We start from the raw sequence: 26,254 nt of genomic DNA, 5'->3' as shown, positions 1-26,254 counted from the left end.
TTTCGAATAAGCCATACATGTTACCTAACTGGTTTAAAGGAAAAACTAGTTAGTACGTTAAAATGTTACAAAGATCAGGGGGTTCCTGGCTAAGAGGGCCCACAGACTGATAATCATTCTCCATTGAGAACCGGCAATGTGAATTAAGCCTAAACTACACTTCTGCTGTTTTCCCTTCAAAAGCACCTTGAGTGTCAATGTCTCCATAACCTGGATTAGGTTGGGTTAGGGTAGAGATGCAAAGCAAGTTACAAGTAACAGCAAAATGTCTGAATGTGGTCTGACAGCTGAAAAAACACTGAGCTCCATAAAACACAGTCCTCCAGATTTTTATCTTTAATGGAGAAAAACAAAAGTGTAGCACAGACAACAAGTTGATGTCCTTACAGTACAGTGTTAGACAGACACAGGCTAACAGCCTATCACTGGCTAACTTCCTGTCAGAACATTTTAACATTTTACTGCGCAGAATGCAGTTATATTCCTTGAACAAGCTTCAGAATCACTTAATTCGACACTAGTCCTAGTCTAAAAAGGTATTCTCTCCTTCCCCTCTTTATTTTTGTTCCGTTAATGCTTCTGGAATAGAGGGACAGTATCATTTGATAGACAGTCCTGACCAGCCAATCTGGCGCAGGCATCTGTGAGGCTTTTGCCGCAGATCTGGGTGGTAATTGGCTCTTGTCGAGGAGAGGGGGGTGGGGCGTTGTTAGGTTATTTTTTTTGTTTGCGAGCAGAGCAGACAGCGCCGTGTCAGTGTGCAAGTGACGCAGCGCTGTCTGCCATAGAGAGAAGCAGCAGCAGGAGGAGCAGGAGGAGGAGGAGGAGGAGGCGGTGGAGGAGGAAGCAGAGGATAACACTGCTCCATCCTCCTAGCCGTGCGACTCTGGCACATCGCCACGGCACTCAGCAGAACTGGGAGACTGGACCTGAAGGCAGAGAGGAGTTTTTCTCCAGAGCGAAAGAACAAGACAGAGAGAGAGAGACAGTGAGAGAGAGAGGGAGAGAGAGAGAGAGAGAGATGCACCCTGCGCTCTTGCATGTGTGGGCTGCAAGTCCGGGGCGATTGCGCTAACTGAGGCACACTGCACGCACCAGCGGAATATGTCCTATCCGTACTATCCTGTGGAGATCGCCTAAAACTGGTAAGTTTCATTTTTTCCCCCCCTCCCGAACTCGCCTTGCATCCTTACGTAGTCCTCACCCCCCCCCACCCTTTTGAGACTGCAGCGCTTCAACAGGGTGGCTATCAAGCGAGTTAACAGAGCCTGTAATCTGCATGTGGATGAGGAGAAGCTGAAAGCGGAGAGAGAGAGAGCGGAGAGAGACAGGCGGGAGAGTCTAAGAGTGGAGAGAGAGAGAGCACAGAGAGAGACAGCCGGAGGAGCCAAGCAGGAGAGCCGAGAGGGACAGGCAACAGAATCTGAGAGCAGAGAGAGAGAGAGAGAGAGCGGAGAGAGACAGCCGGAGGAGCCTAGTGGGAGAACCGAGAGAGACAGGCAGAAGAACTGAGTGGGAGAGCCGAGAGAGACAGGTGGGAGAGCCGAGACAGACAGGAGGGAGAGCCGAGACAGACAGGTGGGAGAGCCGAGAGAGACAGGTGGGAGAGCCGAGAGAGACAGGAGGGAGAGCTGAGAGAGACAGGAGGGAGAGCTGAGAGAGACAGGAGGGAGAGCTGAGAGAGACAGGTGGGAGAGCTGAGAGAGACAGGAGGGAGAGCTAAGAGAGACAGGAGGGAGAGCTAAGAGAGACAGGAGGGAGAGCTAAGAGAGACAGTTGGGAGAGTTAAGAGAGACAGGAGGGAGAGCTGAGAGAGACAGGTGGGAGAGCTGAGAGAGACAGGAGGGAGAGCCGAGAGAGACAGGTGGGAGAGCAGAGAGAGACAGGAGGGAGAGCTAAGAGATGCATGCGGGAGAGTTGAGCTGGAGAGCTGAGAGAAACAGGAGGGAGAGCCGAGGGAGACAGGCAGGAGGGAGAGAGAGACAGGAGGGACAGCTAAAACAGATAGGTAGGAGAGAAGAGAGAGAGAGGAGGGAGAACCGAGGAAGACCGGCAGGAGAGCCAAAGTAGATAGGAGTGAGAACCAGAGACAGACTGGAGAGCAGAGAGACAGGAGGGAGAGCGGAGAGACAGGAGGGAGAGCAGACAGACAGGAGGGAGAGCGGACAGACAGGAGGGAGAGCGGAGAGACAGGAGGGAGAGCAGAGACAGACAGGAGGGAGAGCGGACAGACAGGAGGGAGAGCGGACAGACAGGAGGGAGAGCAGAGACAGACAGGCAGGAGAGCACACAGACAGGAGGGAGAGCGGAGAGACAGCTTCTTGCATTTTCCATGTGATATAATTCAGCTGCCCCCTCTGTATCCTGAGTTCACCTGAGCTCACTGTTGCAGCAGACGCTAGTGCAACAGAAAAGTACAGTGATATTTATGTGGAGGAGAGTTGGGGGTGGGGGTGCATTGACGGGGTGTGAAGCATTGAAGTAAATGATGGTCTTGAGAAAACTGATTCAGGAGCAGAGGAGGCTATGGGTGGGTGGACATGTATCTGCACAGAGGGGTGACATGCAGGGATTGTTGTGTGAAGGGACTCTATGTTCAGTGCTGGAGCTCAGTGTTGTGTAGAGGGACTCTGTTGTGTGGAGGGACACTGTGTTCAGGGCTGGGACACTGTGTTGTGCGGAAGGACACTGTGTTCATGTAATGGGAGGCTGTGTTGTGTGGAGGGACTCTGTGTTTAGGGCTGGGACACTTTGATGTGTGGAGGGACACTGTGTTCAGGGCTGGGACACTTTGTTGTGTGGAGGGACACTGTGCTCAGTGCTGGGACACTGTGTTTTGTGGAGGGACACTGTGTTCCGTGCTGGGAGGCTGTGTTGTGTGGAGGGACACTGTGCTCAATGCTAGGACACTGTGTTGTGTGGAGGGACACTGTGTTGTGTGGAGGGACACTGTGTTCAGTGCTGGGAGGCTGTGTTGTGTGGAGGGACACTGTGCTCAATGCTAGGACACTGTGTTGTGTGGAGGGACACTGTGTTGTGTGGAGGGACACTGTGCTCAATGCTAGGACACTGTGTTGTGTGGAGGGACACTGTGTTTTGTGGAGGGACACTGTGTTCAGTGCTGGGAGGCTGTGTTGTGTGGAGGGACACTGTGCTCAATGCTAGGACACTGTGTTGTGTGGAGGGACACTGTGTTGTGTGGAGGGACACTGTGTTGTGTGGAGGGACACTGTGCTCAGTGCTGGGACACTGTGTTGTGTGGAGGGACACTGTGCTCAGTGCTGGGACACTGTGTTGTGTGGAGGGACACTGTGTTCAGTGCTGGGAGGCTGTGTTGTGTGGCGGGACACTGTGCTTCTGTTTTGTTTTGCTTGCATCTTGTCGTGCGTCCCCACCAAGGCAGATGCGACTCCTCTGTAAAGCCTTCCTTGCTGGGGCACAGATATGTCGCCTCTCAGTGGCATCCTGTGATCTGCGCGCTCAGGAGACTGCACCTCAGTAACAAATAGCACGCTCAGTCACTGAACACCGCCGCGGTATCAGTACACTTGTTCAGGTGAACTGCTACTGAACCTGGGCAAAGCGTAAGGTGAACTCTATCAGAGAGGGACAGTGTGGTGCTCTGGCTGCTTCTGGGAAAGAAACTCGAGGCTGTAATGATTGCTCTGAGCATAGAAATACCTCTAATTCCCATCCCAGTCCAGGCAGAAAGGGTTCGGAGGACGTCACTGTATCCGCATGCAGATCACCCAAGCACACACATCCTTTGTGTGTTTATAATACTGACTCGTTTTGCTTTGACGTGTAGGTCTGGTGTAATCTTGAAGTTTCTGGTAGCGATAGACCTCATTAAACACCTGATACTCCCAGGCGCTTCACGTCGTCAGTCAGAGCGATGGCGATCCAGCAGCCTTCTGGCTCTTACGGAGCTGTCACAAACCAAGGGGGCCCCAAAGGCTCAGAACACACAGTTCCTTCCGCAAATTAACAGTCAAAAAAGGACAGTTTTCTTTCTTTAAAAAAAAAAAAAACACACATTTTAAAGACTCACAAAACCCAGAACTGAATAAGGAAATCAAGTCAGCCCCATTAATTACTTACATAAGAGAGAGAAGGAAGGGGTGACTCACAGCAGGCATCGAGCACAGCTTAAACCCCCCTGAACAGGCCCCCATGTTGCGACCAAAGGCACCCACATTTTACCGTCCGTCATTTCTGTGCCTTATGTGCAGGTGGGGTTATGGAAGACAAAAGGAGGAAAGAGCGTAAGCCGTAATAAGGACGAGCTGCCAGGCATTAAGCTCATTTCCATCAGTCAGAGGGAACGTTGGCCTGGGGCCATCAGTCACGCTGGGAGGGGGCACGGATCCCGGCATGTCCACACCCCACATTCGCACCTGCAGATTGACCCAGGCCCCCCAAGTCAATAGCAGCATCACCTGCTGTAAAAATGAGGAATTTATGTAACTATTTCTTAAAGTGCTGGTATGGTAGGGGGGGCTGAACCCTCCATGCACTGCCGCATCACTGCAAGAGGGGGGCACTGGGGGCTCAGAGACTGAGCCATTGATTGGCCGTACATTGTGACCCCAAGATGCATGGGATGGGGGGCTTTCAGTGGGGGCTGGTTTGGGAAGCGTTCAACACAGATGTTTCTCAGGCATGAGGACCAGCCCCCCTTAACCAGCTCCATAATGAACTCCCCATAACCCCAGTGGGGGGGGGACCTTTAAAAGGGGAATCGTTCCAATTAGGCCAAGCCAGGTGGGTGGCCCCCTCTCCGTCAGAGAGTCTGCTGTCATATCGTGTTTGGGGAGAGGGAGGGCTGTTTGTGGCAAAAGCCCCCTGGCAATGCCCCCCCTGGTCACACCTAGTGGTAGTGTGAAAGTCTGGGGGGGACTTCAAATTTGGTAATTTAAGGAGAACGTGCTGCATAGTGGCATTCATCCCTGGCTTCCCACTGCCCCCCCCTCACCGGCGACTTAACGAGATAATGTGTTGCTTACTGTCCCCTGATATTCCTCCATGCCTGTAAATTAGCTGGGGCCATTTGCTGGTGTCACAGCGGAGGCCCACAGCAAAGGTGCGCTGGTCATCATACTTTTGCATCTTTTGAATAAATGCGATCATTGTGACTCTCTCACTCTCTCACTCTCTCTCTCTCTCTTTCCCACCACTAACACACAGAGCCGCTGCCCCCATGGCCAGTCACTCTTCATGTTAATTTAAGCCAATGGTGCAAAAGAGTCCCAGAGGAGAAGGTGTTATGGGCTAAAGATAAAAATTAGACAAGCTCATCTAGAATTCCTCCTGTCCCATAAAACCCTGCACCGAGCCTGAAAGATCCCCAGAGAGCATCTGGGGCAAGACAGGGCATCTTTGGAAAGACGGGAAGTCTTTGCAGCATGCGGACTGTAAACCATAACCCCGTTAGAGGTTAAAGGTTATTTTGGGTGCTTGACAGGGAGTGGCCTGGTTCTGTCAGCCAATGGCAGCCTTGCTCTTTGCTCTTGTCAAAGATCTCTCCTCTCCTCGCTGAATGACATCACCCTTCTGACACCATCCGATAAAAATGACAACAGGAGCCTCTCTGGAAGCTTAGAGCTGAATGCTCTCCGTATGTCTGCTATGTGTGTCAGTATCAGAGCTAAAGGAGGGATTGAAAGGGAAGACCTGTATGTCATTCAGAGGATGGTGTCAGAAGGGTGATGTCATTCAGCGGATGGTGTCAGAAGGGTGATGTCATTTAGCTCGCCTGGTTAATACATGTTTTTCTTTGCTCAGGTTGGTCTGTTATTCTGATGAAGTGGCCTGTAAAGTCACAGGAAGGGAAACTGGTTTCAGTGAGGACTGAGTACCTCCTCAGTAACGCAAGCAGGATTCTTTGGTCTTGTGTACCAGGAAAAACAGCATTACATGCCTAAACCCAACAGACTTGACTTCCTCTGTGATGCATTTTTTGTTAAAAAGAAGTCATTCACTCTCTGGCAGTAGTAAGTTATGCACTGATGCTTAAGGTCGCTAATCATTAGTGGCACTGTATGAGTAGGGTTACTGTGAGACGTCGCGTCAAGGGCCCCCCGTGATGTGTGCTCAGAGCGAGCACGGTGCTGGCACCTTAAATAATGCGTTAGCTGCACGTTCGGCATGTATACGTCACATACGCATTGAGGGGGAATCGGCTTTCAGGTCAGCTACTGGCTCCCGTCGCTGTGTTTAAATCGTCTGCCTCACTGCTGCAGCCCGGAATCAAAAGTAGCCCTGTTGTTTGCTGAAGTCGGGGGGAGAAAAAGTGGAGACACTCATTTCAAACCCGGGACCGCCTACAAGGGGCTTGGCGACACGTCGGCAAGCCTGGCGAACGCTCCTCCAGCACGATTGACCTTTTCAGGCAGGAAAGTCAAGGTGCTGTGCTTATCTCTGTCGCGGTGCCTGAATTAGAGATCAAACACACCAGGACCTGATCCACTCGCAGGAAATTAAAACATCATGAATCGACAAACGAAATTTCTCCTCTGAACAGAATTATAATGGGATGCATGAATGGCATGCTGAGATTCGCCGGCCGTGCCACACACATAGCAGGCAGTATGTTTTCATTTGAGCCCTATGTTTTTCAATATATGATCTTATTGATAACCTCTGATCATTCTGATCATTTTATCCATATAATTCCTTGTTTTATGTACACAAGCGCAGGGCCAGATCTTGGAACAGGCGAACTATATATACACACACACACACACACACACACACACATATACACACGCGCACACACACATACACAATATATATATAATACATAAAATACAGTATCTGTATATATGTAAAATTTAGAAATAAGAATAATTAAAAATTATATATATATATATATAAACATATACATAAAATGTAAGGATTTATGGGGAGGCAGAACCATGGCCGGCTCTGGCTATAGGAGGAGCAGGCAGTCACCTTGGGCCCCTGAATTACATGAAATGCTCATCAGTTTTCTTGGCAGGGGGGCCTCCCACGTAAAGCTTCGCCTAGGGCCCCCAGAAAGGTGGATGCAGCCCTGCCCAGAATGCAATGGCAAAAACCTTTAATTTCATGTTTATCTCCCAAAATGGGTTAAAACTGTTTAAAATGTAAGTCTGCTGTTTTATTTGTGTATATAATGGACCTGTTTAGTGCCTCATTGCATGAGACATTTTTGTTTTACTGTTAATTGTTAATTTATCATTAATTCCACTCTGCATTTAAGAGCTACTCATAGCAGAGAGCTTGGGGCAACAATGTAAATCTGTTCATTAACCTCTGATTTCCTCTGAATGCCCCAGCACGTATCTGGCATAGGGCCGATACAGTGTACAGTTTGGAGAAAGAAAATGCTGCTTTTCCCACACAGGGCCACGTTTTGTATGAAGGATGGCCTACAGTTAATTAGTGTCTATCATGCATACTTAATGTGCAAACTGCCCTTAAACAGAACTCGGAAAAGTGGACCAGTCATACAAACTCATTACTGTACCGTTGCTCATTACTGCTCTTTCATACGTTTTTATGTGAAAAACTGATTAGAACAATTTCTCAAAAGCTTATTACACAAATCAGCATAATTTCCAAATCCACTGATATATTTAAAAGGAACATCACAGCTGGATTCCATCATATGCTCACCAACCCCTCTTTATTGTGCTTCCTATTGTCCCCCAAAATTAAATGCACTGAAAGTTGTCAGAGACTAAGAAACGGAAAAATCATTTCACGCTTCAAACACAAAACTAGAAGCCTAAACAGCCAGAGTTGTGCATTAACAGGAGGGAATCTTCTTTAGCATAAAGCACAGTGACATCATCAGACAGGGACACATTATGACTTAACACCAGGAGAGAATGCAGCCTAATGTATAATTAGTGTAATTATGTAAAACCTAGAAGCTGAAATAGCATTGCAACATAACAAGTCAACAAAACTGTTTGTTATGCATGCAGTGCGTGTTTGGCGTGGCAAGCATTAGGAAAATTTAATCAAGGACACTGAGCCTTTAATTGAAAATAGCAAATAAAAGGCTAAATAAAACAGGATAAAAAATGTAGATACTGTGGTACTTAAATGTTTCAACATGAATTAAAAAAGAGCATAAATGAAAAGACAGAAATTCAATTAGCATTTTTTTAAGCGGCTTCTCCCAAGCCAACCGGAGAAACTGCACAACTCGCAGCGCCAAGAGAGACAGAGAGACCATGTTTATTAGGGAGCGTAAACCTCACTGACTCAGGTACAGTCGGCAAGCAGGGGATTGTGGGACGTAGATGCTGCTGCCCCTTTAATGCCAGGAGGCTGGAAACTACCCTGGGAGTTTTTAATCATGGACTCTATAGGCATCGGGATATGGGGGAAAGGGGACACACAGATTCGCCCTACTTTGCTTCTCATGCGTCTTCTGATCCAGCAGTGAGTGAACATCGTAAAATGGATCCAAGCTCTTCAGCATGAAGCAAGCTGGTGTAGTCAGAAGCAGTCATCTTAAAGGGCCAGACCACCTTTGATTCTTACTCTGATGGATCTCCCTGCAGACCATCAAGATTATCTGAGGCTCCACAATAATGATGCAATGCACTCATCTCATTTCTTAATCTGTAAAAACCACACCAATTAAACAGCAGGAATTCTAAGGCTTATTTGTGTTTCTGCATTCCACAACCTTAATTTTTTACGGCGCGTTTCTGACAATCACATGGGCTCGAATGAAGATCTATCGCCGCGCGTCGATGTGTCCTGGCGTGTGCCAAGCGCTTGTTACCCTGACCCCAACCGCATTTAAGCTCACAACAGATGGTCGCACAGCTTACGAAACCAAACAAGGCCGCCACGTTCCAGCGCTTTGCGGCCATTATAGCCGGAGGACGGCTGGCCGCGAATGTGCCGCTCCAGGCCTTTTCAAGGTGTCTTTCCCAACGGGTCCGTTTTCATCGTGGTGGAGGTGCCTTTATTTTGTGGTGACTCAGAGTGCTGGGGCGTCTTCAAGGTCAGAAATCTATCACAACATCAGAGCATCAATACAAGCAGCGAACAGGCAGGACGCCACTGTTGGCTCTGTTACTGGCAGGAATGTTACTGATTATATATTACGTGCAGTCTGCAGTGCTCTATGGGGTCCTCAAGAGTGTGTGTGTGAGAGTGTGTGTGTGTGTGGGGGGGGGGGGGTTGAGCAGAGTATGTCTGGACTGACTAGTGTCAGCACTCTAGGCAAAAAAGCACCCCCGAGCTAGGCTTTTACCTCCGAAACCGTCCCAGTAATTGCCTGCGCAAAAACGTTACCGATGTCGCCGCTGCATGTGCGCAGGTAGCACACACATATCATCCCGACAGCATGAGTGTTTACTTGTTCCCCCGTGCGCCGAGCCGGCTGACTTTCCTCAAGTGCCAGCCATACAGCTGCATAATAAAGCCCATTATGGACCTGCAGAGTGATGTATACCCTCACCACGATGAAAGAAACAACCAATCGCATCTTTGGGAAATTTAAACAGACTTTTTCCTTTAGAAACCAAATACTAATCTACATTCATTTCATCGCCTTTATTCTGCTGATTTAGAATTATGGTTTTATTGCAATTTTAATCATCGCACTAAGTCATAAGAAAGGAGCACAAGACAAAGCTTTGTCGCATAATTTGTTGCAGCAAAAATGGCCTCCCCCTTAAAAAAATATAAAAAATTACTTTGACCCTTAAGAGCAGATGGTTTCATAGCTAATGAAGGCTGACAAAACAAACAAACTCATATATTTAACTATTTCCCTGGAGTCAACCAGTCTGAATTACTCATTAACAGAAGGTAACTGCAGGAAGATGAAACAGACATTCTGGGAAAGCCTAGGTTGGAGACTATGAACAGAAAGAGTGCGATTCGCTGATTACAGAAACACAGTGTACTTTGTATAAAATAAACACACTAATATGGCTTTTACTCTTTCACCAAAATGTCATATTGATTATATATCCATTTTAGTATGTTAACTTTAAAAAAAACATAAAAACAAAATGATGTTAATTGGAACTGGAAGTATGAGACCATAAACTGGAAAGCACATGCTAACCCAAACGACGGTGGATGGCAAGGTTGCCGATGTTTCATTGTTTCATTGCAGCCTGTGCTGAGAGCACCAGCATAGTCTGCTCAGGTAAACGGAGCACGAGCTACATCAAATGTGCAAAGGTTAAGTCCTTTCATTTGTGACTCATGCTGCGGTGGGTTGCCACTGTGGTCAAGCCGGGCAGAGCGATTCTATCTCAGAGCAAGTATAGACATAAATGCTGAATTACTCCTTTAGGGTTTTGTCAAACCGTTCCAAGGCACAGGATGTGACTGCTCTACCGGCAGGATTTACAGCATTCAAGCACATGGGAACATGGCTGCTTCACAGACCTAAACTATACCCACTTCATTTCATTCCTTAAATAAAAGGTTTTAAACTCAAGGTACTTGCTTTCTGTGGTTCAGATGTATCAAATTTAAAGCAATTAAATTTTAGCCTTGGACTGAAAGTCAATCAATCAAAACTATATTTACTAAAGTGCCCAGTAGGTAGAACAGATGCTATGGTCATACAGCTGGTTACAATCAGGGGAGAAGCACAGCCGATGCCTCCATAGTTACACACTTAACGAAATCAAACACCCATAATCATTAGACTAGTAAATGTCTTTGGATGAAAGCATCAACTAGGTATGAAGCTGAACGTCGGGTAAAGTCAAATTTCAATTGATATGTACAGTTTCTACGTGGTTGTATTTACATAGTTTTCCCATCTCTTTTCTCTAGATGGAAATGAACACAAATGACAAAGATGGAGGACAATGATGACACCAGATAAAGTACCGACGCAGAAACCTCCATGTAACCCTTAGCCACCCGCGGCTTTGACTGGATTCACTCAACTTTGGGCACACTTCAGGGGTCTGATATCACCATTCCAGGTACTGGGTCGGTGGCCCTTCCCATTCAGGGACAGCACAACACGACGCCAGGAGGGAGGAAGCTTCCGGGAAGGCCCATCAAGGGACCACTGTGTCATCACAACGCGCAGCCTGACAGGCAGATTTCCCTAAGGAACAATTAATTACCAAGGGAAGAGCACCAAGATGAGGGATATGCTGCTGGGGATCTATGTTTTTGTGGCGTTGGCAAACGCTGCTTCTGTTGAGGAGAAGGTCGACTGCCCTCGACCATGCGTTTGCGAGATCAGGCCCTGGTTCTCTCCAAGCTCAACATACATGGAAACTCCCACTGTGGACTGTAATGACTTGAGACTTATTTCTATGCCTGAGAGGCTGCCCATGGACACACAGGTCTTGTTGTTGCAGACAAACAACATTGCCAGGATTGAAAGGCCCTTGGATTATCTGGCCAACATCACAGAGATAGATGTATCTCAGAACAATTTGTCTGCGATGGGCGACATTAACCTCGGAAGCCTGCCCCAGCTATTGTCCCTGCACATGGAGGAAAACTCTATCCGCGTGCTCCCTGACAGCTGCCTAGCTGGGCTCCACAATCTCCAGGAGCTGTACATCAATCACAACCTGATCTCTTTCATTGCTCCCAGGGCCTTCCTGGGGCTGGGCAATCTGCTGCGGCTTCATCTCAACTCCAACTGGCTGACGGCCATTAGCAGCCAGTGGTTTGAGGCTATGCTGGGACTGGAAATTTTGATGATCGGCGAAAACCCAATCATGCGCATTCAAGAAATGAACTTTAAGCCACTTATCAACCTCCGCAGCCTGGTCCTGGCCCGAATGAATCTGTCGGATATACCCGATGACGCCCTGGTCGGACTTAATCGCTTGGAGAGCATCTCGTTTTATGACAACCTGTTTGCTAAGGTGCCCCGCAGTTCCCTCAAGAAGGTCCCAAGTCTGAAGTTTCTGGATCTAAACAAGAACCCCATTCAGAGGATACAGAGAGGGGACTTTATGGATATGCCGCACCTGAATGAGCTGGGTATTAACAGCATGCCCGAGCTGGTGTCTATTGACAGTTTTGCCCTCAGCAACCTGCCAGAGCTAACAAAAATAGAGGCAACCAACAACCCCAAACTGTCCTACATCCACCCCAATGCATTCTACAGGCTGCCTCGATTGGAGACACTCATGGTTAACAGCAATGCCTTGAGCGCCCTGCATCGTGTCACTGTGGAGTCCCTGCCCAATCTTCGGGAGGTGAGCCTACACAGCAACCCCATCCGCTGTGACTGTGTGGTCCGCTGGATGGGCACGGATAGGACCGGCGTGCGCTTCATGGAGCCGGAATCCCTGTTCTGCATGGAGCCACCTGAGCTGGAGGGACAGCACGTTCGGCAGGTGCACCTCCGAGAGATGACAGAGACCTGCCTACCGCTCATCTCCCCTGGGAGCCTCCCAGCGCTGGTCCGTGCGCGCCATGGGGAATCGCTCTCACTACACTGCCGGGCATTCGGGGAGCCAGAGCCTGATATCTACTGGATCACACCCTCAGGTGACCGGATCTTGCCAGATACTGGTACCATCAAGTATTACATGCACCCAGAGGGCACGTTTGATATCTATGACCTCACAGAGCAAGAGGCTGGACTATACACCTGTGTTGCTCACAATCTTGTTGGCGCAGACCTTAAAGCGGTCTCAGTGCAGGTCAATGGATACTTCCCACAGCCTGCCAACGACTCTCTGAAGATCAGCATCAAATCCGTGCAGCCAAACTCCATCCTGGTGTCTTGGAAAGCCTCCCACGGCAGCCTGCCACCCAACATTAAGTGGTCAACGACATCAGAGGGCAATCATCCCGCTCTGGCATTCAAAGCAAGGGTTCCATCTGACATTAACACATACAACTTAACACGCTTAAATCCTTCCACACAGTACAAGGTATGCGTGGACATTCCCAGCATCCATCACAAAACCAGTAGGAAGTGCATCAACGTCACCACCGAAAGTATGGAGCTAGAGGTCAAGAGCTATGAAAACCGGGACACATCAGTGGCTACCATGTATGGCTTGCTGTTGGTTGCAACCTCGGTGACCTGCACACTTATTTATGCGTCCTTGAGAAAGCACCACTTTTGTAAGGGTATAAGGAAACCCCAATCAAACGCCCCTCTGACACCTGCCCTTGGGCTCTACTCTCCCCTCACAAGACTGTGGGTTTCTGGTAAAGGAACGCCTTCTGCAGTCGAGGTGAGGGCCACTGTAATAGATGTAACAAACAATGCCATATAAGGAATCTTTCATCACATCAGGAGGCTCCACAACACCAGGTAATGGACAGGGTGCTAGAAGGGTCTCAACGGACTACACTGTATTGGCGCATTCTTTGCCTCGGTGTGGACATTCTATGAAAGCCGGGATTCAGTTCAATGTTTGAAGGCCATGCAGACACACATAGACACTGGATACCTTGCCACCCCTCTACCAAGAGTGAGGAGAGTAGCTTTGCTACAAAACCGACAGGGTTTGTTAACCCTTGGTTACTGGACATTTACACTTTACTAAGTGACTAAAGGGCAGGATGGCAGGCTGATGTCTATCAGTGACTGTTATTATGTAAAGAGTAGTGTGTAAAGAGCTATCTCTGCGGTCCAGCCTTTCCCTCTGTGCTGTACAACATACAAAGGCAAGCTAGAGGTTCAAAGTGTGGTATTCGCAATGGGGGGGAAGGGGGGACTTGTACTAGAATAGACTAAAACTGATGATGTAAAACACTTTTGTTCAAATATACATTTAAAAGGAAATGGTATTTTGTCTTTTTATTAAAATGTTTTATATTCGTTATATAAGAATGTATCGGAGCTCACTGGCAACTCTGTTGATTCAAAATTGTAACAAACTTGTGAGTGCTGTACAAAATGAAAGAGCTTACAGGTAACCTGAGGCACAGATCGTCACAGAAGCATCTCTACTGGACGTCTGGCAGGAAGATCAAGGGTCAACAGCCGAGCATCAGTAACTAACGGCTGCTTATGTCACGTCACGGGGCAGGTTCATCACAGGACACTTCATCACATAAATACTGCGTTTCTTAAGCCACATCAGATAGCTTTCATTTACAAAAGTTGTATTTAAACACCAGCTACTTCTGCTGGGTCTTATTCTTTTAAATAATGAAGCAGATGGACTCACGGCTCGACCCAAACACAGGGGACATCTGCGTTGGCCCATGACAGAACTGGGAGTGTTTCTGTTTTAAGAGCCAACAAGGGACGTGTCCTTCAACGGACTAGGATGCTTCCTAAAACAACGACCATGATGACAAGGCTAGATAAGACACTTAGAACAAAACATTAGCAGAGGATGGTCTTTTGGGGGTGTCCCTCAGACAAGACTCAAAATGCCAGAAGGCAGCAGGGCGCCAGGCCGCCTGGAATCACAGCCCATTGACTTGGAATAGCATTACATTTGTTTCATTATGAATCCAATATCTCTTCCCCCGCTGACGAATGGCGGTCACACCTGGAGTGACATGAGCATTTATCAGGTGACGCTGGCCATACAGCGCATTTCAGCACTGCGGACGTGACGTTTAGAGAGACACCATTTGTCTGAGGTGGGGGTCCCACAACGTTGACCTGTAGCACCACCAAGGTCACCAGGGGTCACAGCCAATCTTCCAGACCCCCTCGCTCTGTGACAGATTCACTACCCCCATAGTAATACAGACTGCAACAGGCTGAGCTGAACAGCGGGCCACACATGGCGTAATGGAGGACAAAACCGCCATGTTACATAACCCTTCTGATGACAGTGGTGTCGGACTGAAATCAACCCCGTATCATTCCAAAATCCTCACCTAAAATCTTTTTTTAAATCATTTACACACGGCGCACACAGAACCATGGAAGGCGTCTGCACAGATGGCGTATGAAAAGAATGGAATGTAAGGCTGTACATTTTATTTTTTAGTAGCCTTCATCGCTGTCATCGTCATCATCATCACCACGTTTAACTTGGTAAATTTTGCCTGCTTTCGTAGTGCCTGTGAATCCATGCAGCCATGATGAATTCACCAAACACATTCCTGGACAGACTTGCGTAAACAGTGACCTGAAACAAGTCACAGTTCATGGCAAAGAAGAAGTATGCATCATGGGTCATCATTTAACTGTACGTAATCCAGCTTAAATATCAAAAACCTCTGAAATGAAATAAAATTCCTCTGATAAGAAACACTAATGCCTCACCTTTTTATTCAAGGAGAATGAATGAGAGCGAGAGAGAGAGAGAGAGAGAGAGAGAGAGAATTTTAAGCACCTAATCTGGTTAATCTGCGTATTCCTGGTTAAAATCCCTCTGCGAACTCCCGGCAAACACAGCACACCTGAGAGTTACGGGCACACAATTTACATTCATTTCTTAATCTTTCTCAACATATTTTATTTTGAAGTGGAATAAATCCTGTCATAGTAATGTGTGCAGACCTCTGACAGTAAGACACGTCACTCTGCCTCAGATGTTGAGAGAGAAGACTGAATTCATTATATTTCGCGTTTAGTGTGCTTTTCTTGGATGGAGTAGCTCACACTTGATTTCACTCACTCATTTTATTTGACATTTTTATCCAAAGCGACTTACAGTACTGAGTGTAATATATGTGTGACCCTTGGGATTTGAACCCATGACTTATGCAGGATTAGTGTGACGCTCTGCTTGTTGCGCTGCCTGCAGAAACAGCTTGTGTGCTTAACACAGCAGAAACCTGACCAAGGCTGCGTTCATGGCAAGGCAGGGATCCTCGCTAATTAGGATAAACTGAAACTGAAAATATAACTGTAAAATATAACTGTGCGCACTTGAAGATCAGATGACAAAGAGCACTGACAACACAGCAGGCTGGTTCATGCTCCGACTTTATGCTCGCCTAAATTATAAAAAAAAAATACACATGCAGTCACGCAAAGTGCTACTACCAGATCAAAGACGGTGGCAACCAGAAAGGTGCAATTAAAGTGAAACAGGGTCTAAACTGTAAGGTAGCAGCCACACTGTGGGAACCACACCTGGTCACAGTTAGAGACGACAGCGTGAGGACGCTGGATCTAATGCTGATATGTGGTATTTTAGGATAGTCCATACACTCAAACCCCAGATACACAGAATTCATTACATTTAGTGGATGTTTTTGTTGACATGCGAGCAATAAAAGGCTGAAAGAGAAGAGTTAAGCACCGTTGCTGGAGTGGTGGAGGTTAAGCGTCTTACTCAAGGTGACACAATGACTCTACTGGACACAGAAGACAACCCTCCAAGTGCAAGCACAGATCTCTAACCCTCTGAACTACACCCCCTGTTACATACACAGATATTAAACACTCTCTGCTAGGACCAAAATCACATTGAACATTCTTTACTCGCACACGCATCACTTATTCAGAGAGAAGTGTTAACATTCAGCCAACCTTCAAGCACAGATGGTAAACGTTCTATTTTAAATCTTCCCATGTGATAAATGCACCTGTCCTGTCCGCCATGTTGTTCCATCAAATACGGTTGAAAAATCAATGGCTCCCCCCATGCCTCACATATGCTGTGTTTGAATTATTGCCCCATTAAAGCACCAAACATTTGTATTTAGGTCAGTCTGTAGCGTTTAGATATCCAGAGTCTGAGGAGAAGGGAAACACTTGGTCCTTTCAGTCAGACCACTCTGGTTTTCTGCAATTATTTTCCCACTAATTTAAGCAAAAGGCTGCATCCCCACAGATTGTGGATCTCCGTGTGTCCGGAGCACAAGCCTGGCTGGACATCAGGGGCTGGCCAAACCAGAGCTGAATTGTCTTTGATCGACGGAAAGTCACTGGATCTCCGTGTGTCCGGAACACATGCCTGGCTGGACATCAGGGGCTGGCCAAACCAGAGCTGAATTGTGTTTTATCGACGGAAAGTCACTGGATCTCCGTGTGTCCGGAACACAAGCCTGGCTGGACATCAGGGGCTGGCCAAACCAGAGCTGAATTGTGTTTTATCGACGGAAAGTCACTGGATCTCCGTGTGTCCGGAGCACAAGCCTGGCTGGACATCAGGGGCTGGCCAAACCAGAGCTGAATTGTGTTTTATCGACGGAAAGTCACTGGATCTCCGTGTGTCCGGAGCACAAGCCTGGCTGGACATCAGGGGCTGGCCAAACCAGAGCTGAATTGTCTTTGATCGACGGAAAGTCACTGGATCTCCGTGTGTCCGGAACACAAGCCTGGCTGGACATCAGGGGCTGGCCAAACCAGAGCTGAATTGTCTTTGATCGACGGAAAGTCACTGGATCTCCGTGTGTCCGGAACACAAGCCTGGCTGGACATCAGGGGCTGGCCAAACCAGAGCTGAATTGTCTTTGATCGACGGAAAGTCACTGGATCTCCGTGTGTCCGGAACACAAGCCTGGCTGGACATCAGGGGCTGGCCAAACCAGAGCTGAATTGTCTTTGATCGACGGAAAGTCACTGGATCTCCGTGTGTCCGGAACACAAGCCTGGCTGGACATCAGGGGCTGGCCAAACCAGAGCTGAATTGTCTTTGATCGACGGAAAGTCACTGGATCTCCGTGTGTCCGGAACACAAGCCTGGCTGGACATCAGGGGCTGGCCAAACCAGAGCTGAATTGTCTTTGATCGACGGAAAGTCACTGGATCTCCGTGTGTCCGGAACACAAGCCTGGCTGGACATCAGGGGCTGGCCAAACCAGAGCTGAATTGTCTTTGATCGACGGAAAGTCACTGGATCTCCGTGTGTCCGGAACACAAGCCTGGCTGGACATCAGGGGCTGGCCAAACCAGAGCTGAATTGTCTTTGATCGACGGAAAGTCACTGGATCTCCGTGTGTCCGGAACACAAGCCTGGCTGGACATCAGGGGCTGGCCAAACCAGAGCTGAATTGTCTTTGATCGACGGATTGACACCATTTCCTCCAGCTCTATCTTGTACATCGTCAGTCAGATGAGGAGCCACTTCCTTGAATTTCCCCTCAGCATGGAAGCAGGGGAAAAGGCACCAGCACTGTTTATACAAGCGCACAGGAGTGAAGTCAGTGACCTGTGAGTGTGGGGTGAAATCTCTCACGGTGCTGCAGAGACCGCGAGTGCTGGAGGATCTAACCGTTCAGGTGGCCTTTGGCGAGCTCCACACGAGATTGCAGGGGATCCGTGGCCAAACCTTATTCTTAATTTTCGTGTTGCTAAAAATGAATGAGTCAGGCCATGTGATCCCTAATGACAGAAAGCAAGCCCAGCACCTACAATTACTGTGGGAGAGTGGCTCTCAGCCACAGCTGGTGACACCGCGGCCTGCTGTTGGAGCGCTACAGAGGAAGCCATGCCAATCTGATCGAGGCCAGTCCACAGTGAACATGAACGCAGTCCAGAGCCAGGCGTTGACCTGGTAGGTGCTCAAAGTCGACATCTAAGGTGTCAGAACGCACAGAAGGTAGGTCTGAGATCCAAAGAGGGCAGGTCTGAGATCCAAAGAGGGCAGGTCTGACATCCAAAGAGGGCAGGTCTGACATCCAAAGAGGGTAGGTCTGACATCCAAAGAGGGCAGGTCTGACATCCAAAGAGGGTAGGTCTGACATCCAAAGAGGGCAGGTCTGACATCCAAAGAGGGCAGGTCTGACATCCAAAGAGGGTAGGTCTGACATCCAAAGAGGGTAGGTCTGACATCCAAAGAGGGCAGGTCCGAGCCAAGATCTGGCATCCAGGCTACGCAGATGCAGCATGTGAGCTGGGGCCCTCGCCCACGGCTGACTCCCAGAATCCCGCCTGGTACACGCATGCTGCCGGAGCCACTGATGACTCAGCATCTCAGGATTCCCACTCGCTTGTTTTGCAGTGGTGTGTTTTTTTGCCACATGGTTTCCTTTCTTTTATGGAATAATCAAAAAAAAGAAAAACATTTAATGAAAAGATAATCATGAGTGGATTGTGCAAAGCACAATTTTTTTTGGCTCGTACGCAATGCGCGTGTTCTTCACGGTTAAAGTATTCACAGGTCGAAATGTCTAACTGAAGTATATGAGGAAAAACAACAAAAAAAATCACAACAGGTCGAGGTCTTTTGAGGATGAGAATCCTCACCAGGTGCTTGGGGTGCGAAAATTGCCCCAGTGTCACGCAGCAGACGGGACAGGTACGCCAGAGTGGTATCGTGGCTCATCATGGCCGTTTCCGGTTCCTTTATTAACTCATCTGTTAATGTCCTGTGTGGGAAGGCTGGAGATTACGAGGTGCCCGGGAAGTGAATCATCCACCATCCACGGGGTTACTGCAGTGACAGCAGTGGCAGGAAGAACGCTATTCTGCCGGCAGGGTGATTAGCGGCATCCACCCGGGGGGGGGGGGGGGGGGCTGGGGGAGGCAGACGGAGGTAAACGAGGGGAACTCCAGAGGGTTGTTTATTAGGGGGAAACCGTGTGACGGCCTGGCACAGAGTGGGGGGAGGTGGGACTCCATTCATCACCGTCTATGCCGGGTCGACCCAGTATCATTGTGGCAGATGTGCTGCCTAATTAAGACCATAAAGCAGGAGAAGCCATGGATGAAGACACACCACCCAGCCTGCTCCCCCCGCCCACCCCCGGCACCGCACCACAGTGAGTACCCATACCTAACACTTATAAAGGGTAGAAGTATTATCATTTCAGGTGGGGGTGGTAAGACCCGAGGGGAGGGGGGGCTTAGAATAAGATAAAAGCTGATGGCCTAGCACAAGATTTTCACAGGGGCAATGGGTGGGGGGCAGCGGCGTGAGTAAAACCTGTCTAGCGGTGGGGCAGGGGCTGGCTACAGCAAACACAGTGCACACTGTGCTTCATTCTTTTTTAGCATCCTCAGGTGGTTCTTTTTGGGCCGGCACAGGTGCTTATGTGGGGGACACTGCATCACAGGCCTGAAGTGAGACTTTAAAGTGGGAGGGATTTCACATCGGATAAGCGGCACTTGGGTGAAGAGGGCCGACGAGCTCCACACAGGAACACGGATGGTCCCAGAGTTAACATCCCGTGGCTACGGGATGACGACCCGGTGACACAGCGACCGCCTCACACACCCATGAACTCACTGCGTGAACCGAGCATTGAAGGAGGGCACTGCATTGCTCATTGCTCCACCTGCACACAGCTCCAGAGGTCAAGAAGGTTCTGGAAGGTCTCCTGTGCTCTCCTGACAAAAGGCAGAATCTTCTGCCAGCCCTCCATACTTAAGCAAAGATAAAGATGCTGTTTGACATCAATTGGCAGCTCGGACGTCGCATTAAATACACAAACTACAGCCAAAGCTTTGCAATCAAGACAGATTACCCCCACAGGGCAGAAATGACATACCGCCCCCTATGCCCCCCCACCTGGAATAAGCACTGTGGAAAGCACTGTATCGTTTAGATGTACACTCTGAGAGCAGAGTGCAGTCCATAACCCTCTTCACCTCCCCCTGCCCCCATTTTCATTAAGGTTTTATGGACAGACACGCTCATAACGGGCTTCCTCTTTTCCTTAAATTTTCTTTAATGCCCCATTAACAAGCTCACCACCAAGCCGCAATAAAGTCTCTGTGATCGCCTCAGCTCAGCTCAGCGATCCCCAGTCCAAAGGCTCTGAAGCTGGAAAACAAGCAGCCAGTCAAATATCAATACGTATCTTATAATGTTTGTTTATGGCACAAAAGTTCATGGCTTCCCCCAGGGTGTGGCGCTCTGGAGCAGAGGCACTATAAAGAGGGAGGTTAGGACAATGCCAAGGGCCCCTGAATGACATGGGGTGAGTTTCTTAACGCTTTGTTGTTTGTAAGTTCTATCTCTTAACATCCTGTTAACTTACGAATGACGTAGCGTTAAGAAGGCTTTGGGAAGCTCACCCATGGTCTCTAAAAAATTTGGAACATAACTGGATTGGTTTGGGCTGGGGTCCCAGTATAGTATGTGGTCGGTCCGTCACAGGGCACAGCCTGGGGGACACCGTGGACAGGGTGCCGGTCCGTCACAGGGTACAGCCTGGGGGACACCGTGGACAGGATGCCGGTCCGTCACAGGGCACAGCCTGGGGGACACCGTGGACAGGGTGCCGGTCCGTCACAGGGCACAACCTGGGGGACACCGTGGACAGGATGCAGGTCCGTCACAGGGCACAACCTGGGGGACACCGTGGACAGGATGCAGGTCCGTCACAGGGCACAGCCTGGGGGACACCGTGGACAGGGTGCCGGTCCGTCACAGGGCACAGCCTGGGGGACACCGTGGACAGGGTGCCGGTCCGTCACAGGGCACACACATCCACACACATACCACTGGCTATTTAGAGACACCAGTTAGCTGAAATGCATGTCTTTCGACTGGAGTACCTAGAGGACACCCAGCTACAGGGGAAGAACAGAGACTCGGCAGAGAGAGCAGGTGGGATTCGTATGGTGAAGCCTGGAGGTGTGAAGAAATGGAGCATAAAAAGAAAAAATAGGGCTGCCTTTGCCCGACACATTTTACCGTACAGCAGAAGCTGCATGCTGTCCCTGCCGTTCCAGGAGGCACTCTCCATTAATAGGTAAAAATAAGATGAGAGGGACTATGGAAGAGTCAAGAGGGGGCAGCGGCGGGGGGAGCCGGGCAGCGCGAGGCATTCATGACGCACGGTATAACACTTAATCCATACTCTCCACTCGCAGCTGCAGACACTTCCCGCAACAAACATGGCTCGAACTCGAACTTCCTGTTCCCCGCGGAAAATGCAGTGATGGAAAGCATACATTTGAAACAATTAAATGTTGCACCTGTATAAAAAAGCCATTTATACACAGCTCCCCCCTCACCCCAAACAGAAAGGACTGAGGCAGTCTTTCATTATGTTCCTGTCCCATTTCACATGGCTGACTGATGCCGATGAGAGCTTAAGCGAATGTGATCGATGGTCATCGACATAATTGACCTGGAAACAATATTTATGACCATTACTTCACTTAGTCTGAAGTAAGAAACTCAAACAACGCATGATTATATGGAGTCTGAGGGAAAGAGGAAATCCCGTTCGGCGGAAGCTGGAGACCCAAGACAGCGGGACATACAATGTGAGGAATCTTGATTTTCATGGGAATAATCTCAGACTAATCAATTCAGATTTGGATTTATCACAGATCAGATTTTGTGATTTACTGTGATGAACATTCATGATAATCTGGTTTTGCCTTAATTAATCATTATAATTCATAAGTAGGGTGTGCACTGTAAACCGGCCACAGTTTAGGGCGGCCCAGATCACAGACGGGTGTGAAGTATCTGCATGAAGGGTCACCACAACCTTCCTCCTAATCTAAAGACAAATGATCCCAGTCGATGTCTATGATGTCTGGCTAGGATATAGACTGAGAAGAGTTTATAGGGTTGATAAAGAGAGAACCAGTCAGTTGCATCTGTAAGCATGTACATCATACAGACCTCAGCCGGCTGTCCATGTGCATTTTCTCTTTGCTGGTTGGTTACAGCACCACATATGTTGATGTCATTGGTTGAGAGCACATCACGTGACAGACCATATATCAGTGCAGGGGAAACAGGTACCTGTGGGCGACCTTGGGGCTATCTGGTGTATTTAACCTTGGCACTCTGGTTTTTGATCGCATCAGCCAGTTGAGAGTGAATCCCTCCTCAGTGCGGCATCCAGAAGCAGCAGCAGATCATTCAGGTGATCATTCACCATTATTCATACCCATGAAGACAAATGACACACCTTCTGCTCAACTTGTATTATACCAGTGCCATTTCATTAAGCTTTCCTATACCTGGTGACATGGAGTGACTTGAACTATCATTGGTGTTGAGTGTAGGGTTGGGTTCTGGTTTAAGAGGCCGGCATCGGCCTGCAGGAGATATTCGCCTTAACTCACTCCTAAAGAGTGTGAAGTGTGACAGTGTCATAAGCGGGCCAGAGTGGACTTTAATTTTAAATTAATAAACACATTCTCCTTCGTCCTGGTTTCATTTGAGAGCCATTTTTCGGGTCTTTGCACAGGTCTCAGGAACCGTGTCAGGACCATTTACACAGGCGTTTGCGCTGGCCACCCGAAGCCTTCTGGTAATTTCCTCCGAGTGAGAGATGTGCCCTTGGCAGCTGACTGTCACGCTGTTCGCAAGGCTAGTTTATGAATAGCCCTCATTTCCCTTAATGGACCATTAACGAGGCCCAGAGAGAGACCATCCACCATCTTTACAGCTGACCCCAAAGATGCTTCCAACCGTAAACTTGCCACTTTTGTTCTTGTCACATTGCAATGGACCTGCTGTGCACGCACGTATGTTTTCCTGACTGTGAGCTCGTTCCACAGCTAAATGACACTCCCGAAGGACACTATAAGTTTTTTCTCTTTCAGCTGATAAAAGCAGCAGCTCGCATGTGCATCCGTCACAAAGACCGTTCCCATCCCTCCCTTTTAAAATTTAAAGGCAGACGCATGGAGAAAATACGAGCCTGTCCGCTGACTTGTAATGTAAGGCCCCTTCATTGCCATCAGCAGCCTTCATTACTTGCCCCAGGCCAGACGCCTCCATTAACCACGTGCAATCATGTCTCTCATGCCCCGTCTGCATCACAAGCCCTCGCTAGACCAAGTATGTCAGACAAACGTCTCTGTGGAGGGCCCTCACTCTGTTTGGACCTCCTCAGGACAGGAGAGATGCTAGTATTTTTATGGTGGGTGGGGATGATAAGCCAATGATCTGTTTTGAATCAGTGAGTGACAGATGAGGGTACACTCTGGGGCCAACCAGCTGCCCCTGTGGCTCAACCTCCGCCCCCCCCCCCAACAAGTCCCATGGCTGTTCTTGACAGGCCCCCTCCTCCTGCCTCAGCAGCCTCTAATTTGCTGGCCGCAGGACTTGCCCCCCACCGAGGGCTATAATGAAGATATGTGCATCCTGGACGGACACAGGGACATGGCCTGCCCTCCTCGCCCTCGGGCTACTATGTGACGTCTCACCTCGAATCTCCTGTGGTTCAAACCGGCACATGGAGATGGAGGATTACGCGTGTGTCACATTAAAGATGGCCGCCTGAGCCAGGGTCTTAAAGAAACATGGCTGGAGTGGCTCTGACAGCTACCGCTGAGCACTTTATCGCCATGGCAGCCACCACTGCCACCCCCCTTTTTTGGCACAATCCCCACATTAGTATTAGAGAGCGAGGGCGGTCGCGAGCTTCATGACAAGCAGACGCGAGGTCAGTCCCAAAACACAAAACCAGTACGACCCATAGATGACAGATCACTAAAACTGGGGAAAGGGGAACACAGGCATAGCCTATAACTCTGAAATGCTGCCAATCGATCTTCAGACATGGTGTTAAGATCAGGGATCCAAGAGGAAGTAGTGTCCAAAAGTGAACCCGGTTAGCCTGGGTTAGGACCGGGCCGGCTCTGCCAGTTATCTTCGACTCCATGACAACAGGCACACAGCCATGGCAACCGGGCAGGGAGAATGTGGAGCATGCCGCAGAAAGCCCGTCCATACCGAGGGCGGTGAGGTGCCGAGGCCAGCGGAACACATTCCTTTTCAGCTCATTAAGTGACAGGAGGGGCCACCCCCACCCCACCGGGTAACGGAAGCACCTCCCTCCCCTAACAGAACCAGTCTATGAGGCCGGCGGACGGGGGATAGGAGTGGAGGCGAGGAGCGCCAGGCCTGCGAGCAGCTTTTCTGCCCACGCGCTGAAACGGTGGCAGGCCGGCAGGCAGGGCAGGTGCTCCGGCAGCACAGTGCTGTTTTATACTGAGAGTCAATGTGCAACGTCACCTTCAGGCATCAGAGATTCAGTTTCCCCAGGAAGATACTAAGTACCAATAAAAGAAAAGTGGCACCTTGTTGCATCATTAGTCCGAACACCCTGGAATGCCACAGGTGGAGAAGGTGCGAGTATCTCATCCGTTTTTAAGATTAAATTATTAAACAAGTAACTTTGAAATAACTAATTTTATTGTCATTTAGAAACACATTCTCTCTCTTCTTTGGAAAAAAAAAAACTGCAATACTGCAATGTTGTAAAATGTACTATCTGTATATATATCTTTTTATCTCCACTATTTTTTTTTACCCACCAGCCTCCACTCATTTTTACTCTTTTATCCTAGATGCCAGTGAATGCGGATATTTTTAATGAGGCAGAAATCCTGTCCTTACAGAAGGCCAGCATTCGCTCTCGGATCCAGTTCCTCAGCAGTTAATACATCCTGCTACACTCAGACAGGATGGCTAATCATGAGAACTGGCTGTCTGCTAACACCAGACCCACACGGAGGGTTCGACTCCCCCTGCTCGAGGCTGTGCCCCACCCCCAAAGAGCATTGTGCTAACATCATGTCTGCACAGTCACTCCCCCCCTTAAGTTTGTTTATTTCACAGATGCTGGAACATGGACCTACACAGCTAGCTACAACTACACAACACGTTAAAGACACCGCTAATGATGCCAGAATGGCACTGATATATCAGGGTAGCCATGAGACGATCGCTGAGAGACATGCCAATCGTCAGTAGGCACCAGGTACACTGAGGGACATGCCAATCATTAGCAGACACCACGGACGCTAAGAGAGATGCCAATCATTAGCAGACACCACGGGCGCTAAGAGAGATGCCAATCGTCAGTAGGCACCACGGGCGCTAAGAGAGATGCCAATCGTCAGTAGGCACCAGGTACACTGAGGGACATGCCAATCATTAGCAGACACCACGGACAATAAGAGAGATGCCAATCATTAGTAAACACCACGGACGCTAAGAGAGATGCCAATCATAAGTGGGCACCACGGACGCTAAGAGAGATGCCAATCATTAGCAGGCACCACGGACGCTAAGAGAGATGCCAATCATTAGCAGACACCACGGACAATAAGAGAGATGCCAATCATTAGTAGACACCACGGACGCTAAGAGAGATGCCAATCATTAGCAGGCACCACGGACGCTAAGAGAGATGCCAATCATTAGTAGACACCACGGACGCTAAGAGAGATGCCAATCGTCAGTAGGCACCAGGCACACTGAGGGACATGCCAATCATTAGCAGACACCACGGACGCTAAGAGAGATGCCAATCATTAGCAGACACCACGGACGCTAAGAGAGATGCCAATCATTAGCAGACACCACGGACGCTAAGAGAGATGCCAATCATAAGTGGGCACCACGGACGGTAAGAGAGATGCCAATCATAAGTGGGCACCACGGACGGTAAGAGAGATGCCAATCGTCAGTAGACACCACGGACGCTAAGAGAGATGCCA

At 48.9% G+C, this 26,254-nt stretch overlaps 2 protein-coding genes across 3 annotated transcripts in view; one reads left to right on the top strand and one right to left on the bottom strand.

The window, feature by feature from the left end:
• immp2l (inner mitochondrial membrane peptidase subunit 2) overlaps positions 1–26,254 on the bottom strand; it is a 150,377-nt gene that overhangs the window by 25,368 nt on the left and 98,755 nt on the right. The gene's annotated exons all lie outside the window — the stretch shown is intronic.
• LOC111854605 (leucine-rich repeat neuronal protein 3-like) lies at positions 739–15,187 on the top strand. Its single transcript, XM_023832704.2, has 2 exons — positions 739–1,145; positions 10,810–15,187. The coding sequence occupies exon 2, from the start codon at positions 11,130–11,132 to the stop codon at positions 13,239–13,241; it is 2,112 nt and encodes a 703-aa protein (XP_023688472.2). The 5' UTR covers positions 739–1,145; positions 10,810–11,129; the 3' UTR covers positions 13,242–15,187.

The sequence above is a fragment of the Paramormyrops kingsleyae genome, chromosome 1 (genome assembly GCF_048594095.1).
Source record: "Paramormyrops kingsleyae isolate MSU_618 chromosome 1, PKINGS_0.4, whole genome shotgun sequence".
Classification (NCBI taxonomy): domain Eukaryota; kingdom Metazoa; phylum Chordata; class Actinopteri; order Osteoglossiformes; family Mormyridae; genus Paramormyrops; species Paramormyrops kingsleyae.
The sequence above is the reverse complement of the archived record's forward strand: the minus strand, read 5'-3'. Positions and strand labels throughout refer to the sequence as shown.

Bases quoted from the DNA above. Each gene is read 5' to 3' on its own strand.
- LOC111854605 (XM_023832704.2), top strand. From the start codon at position 11,130: ATGAGGGATATGCTGCTGGGGATCTATGTTTTTGTGGCGTTGGCAAAC.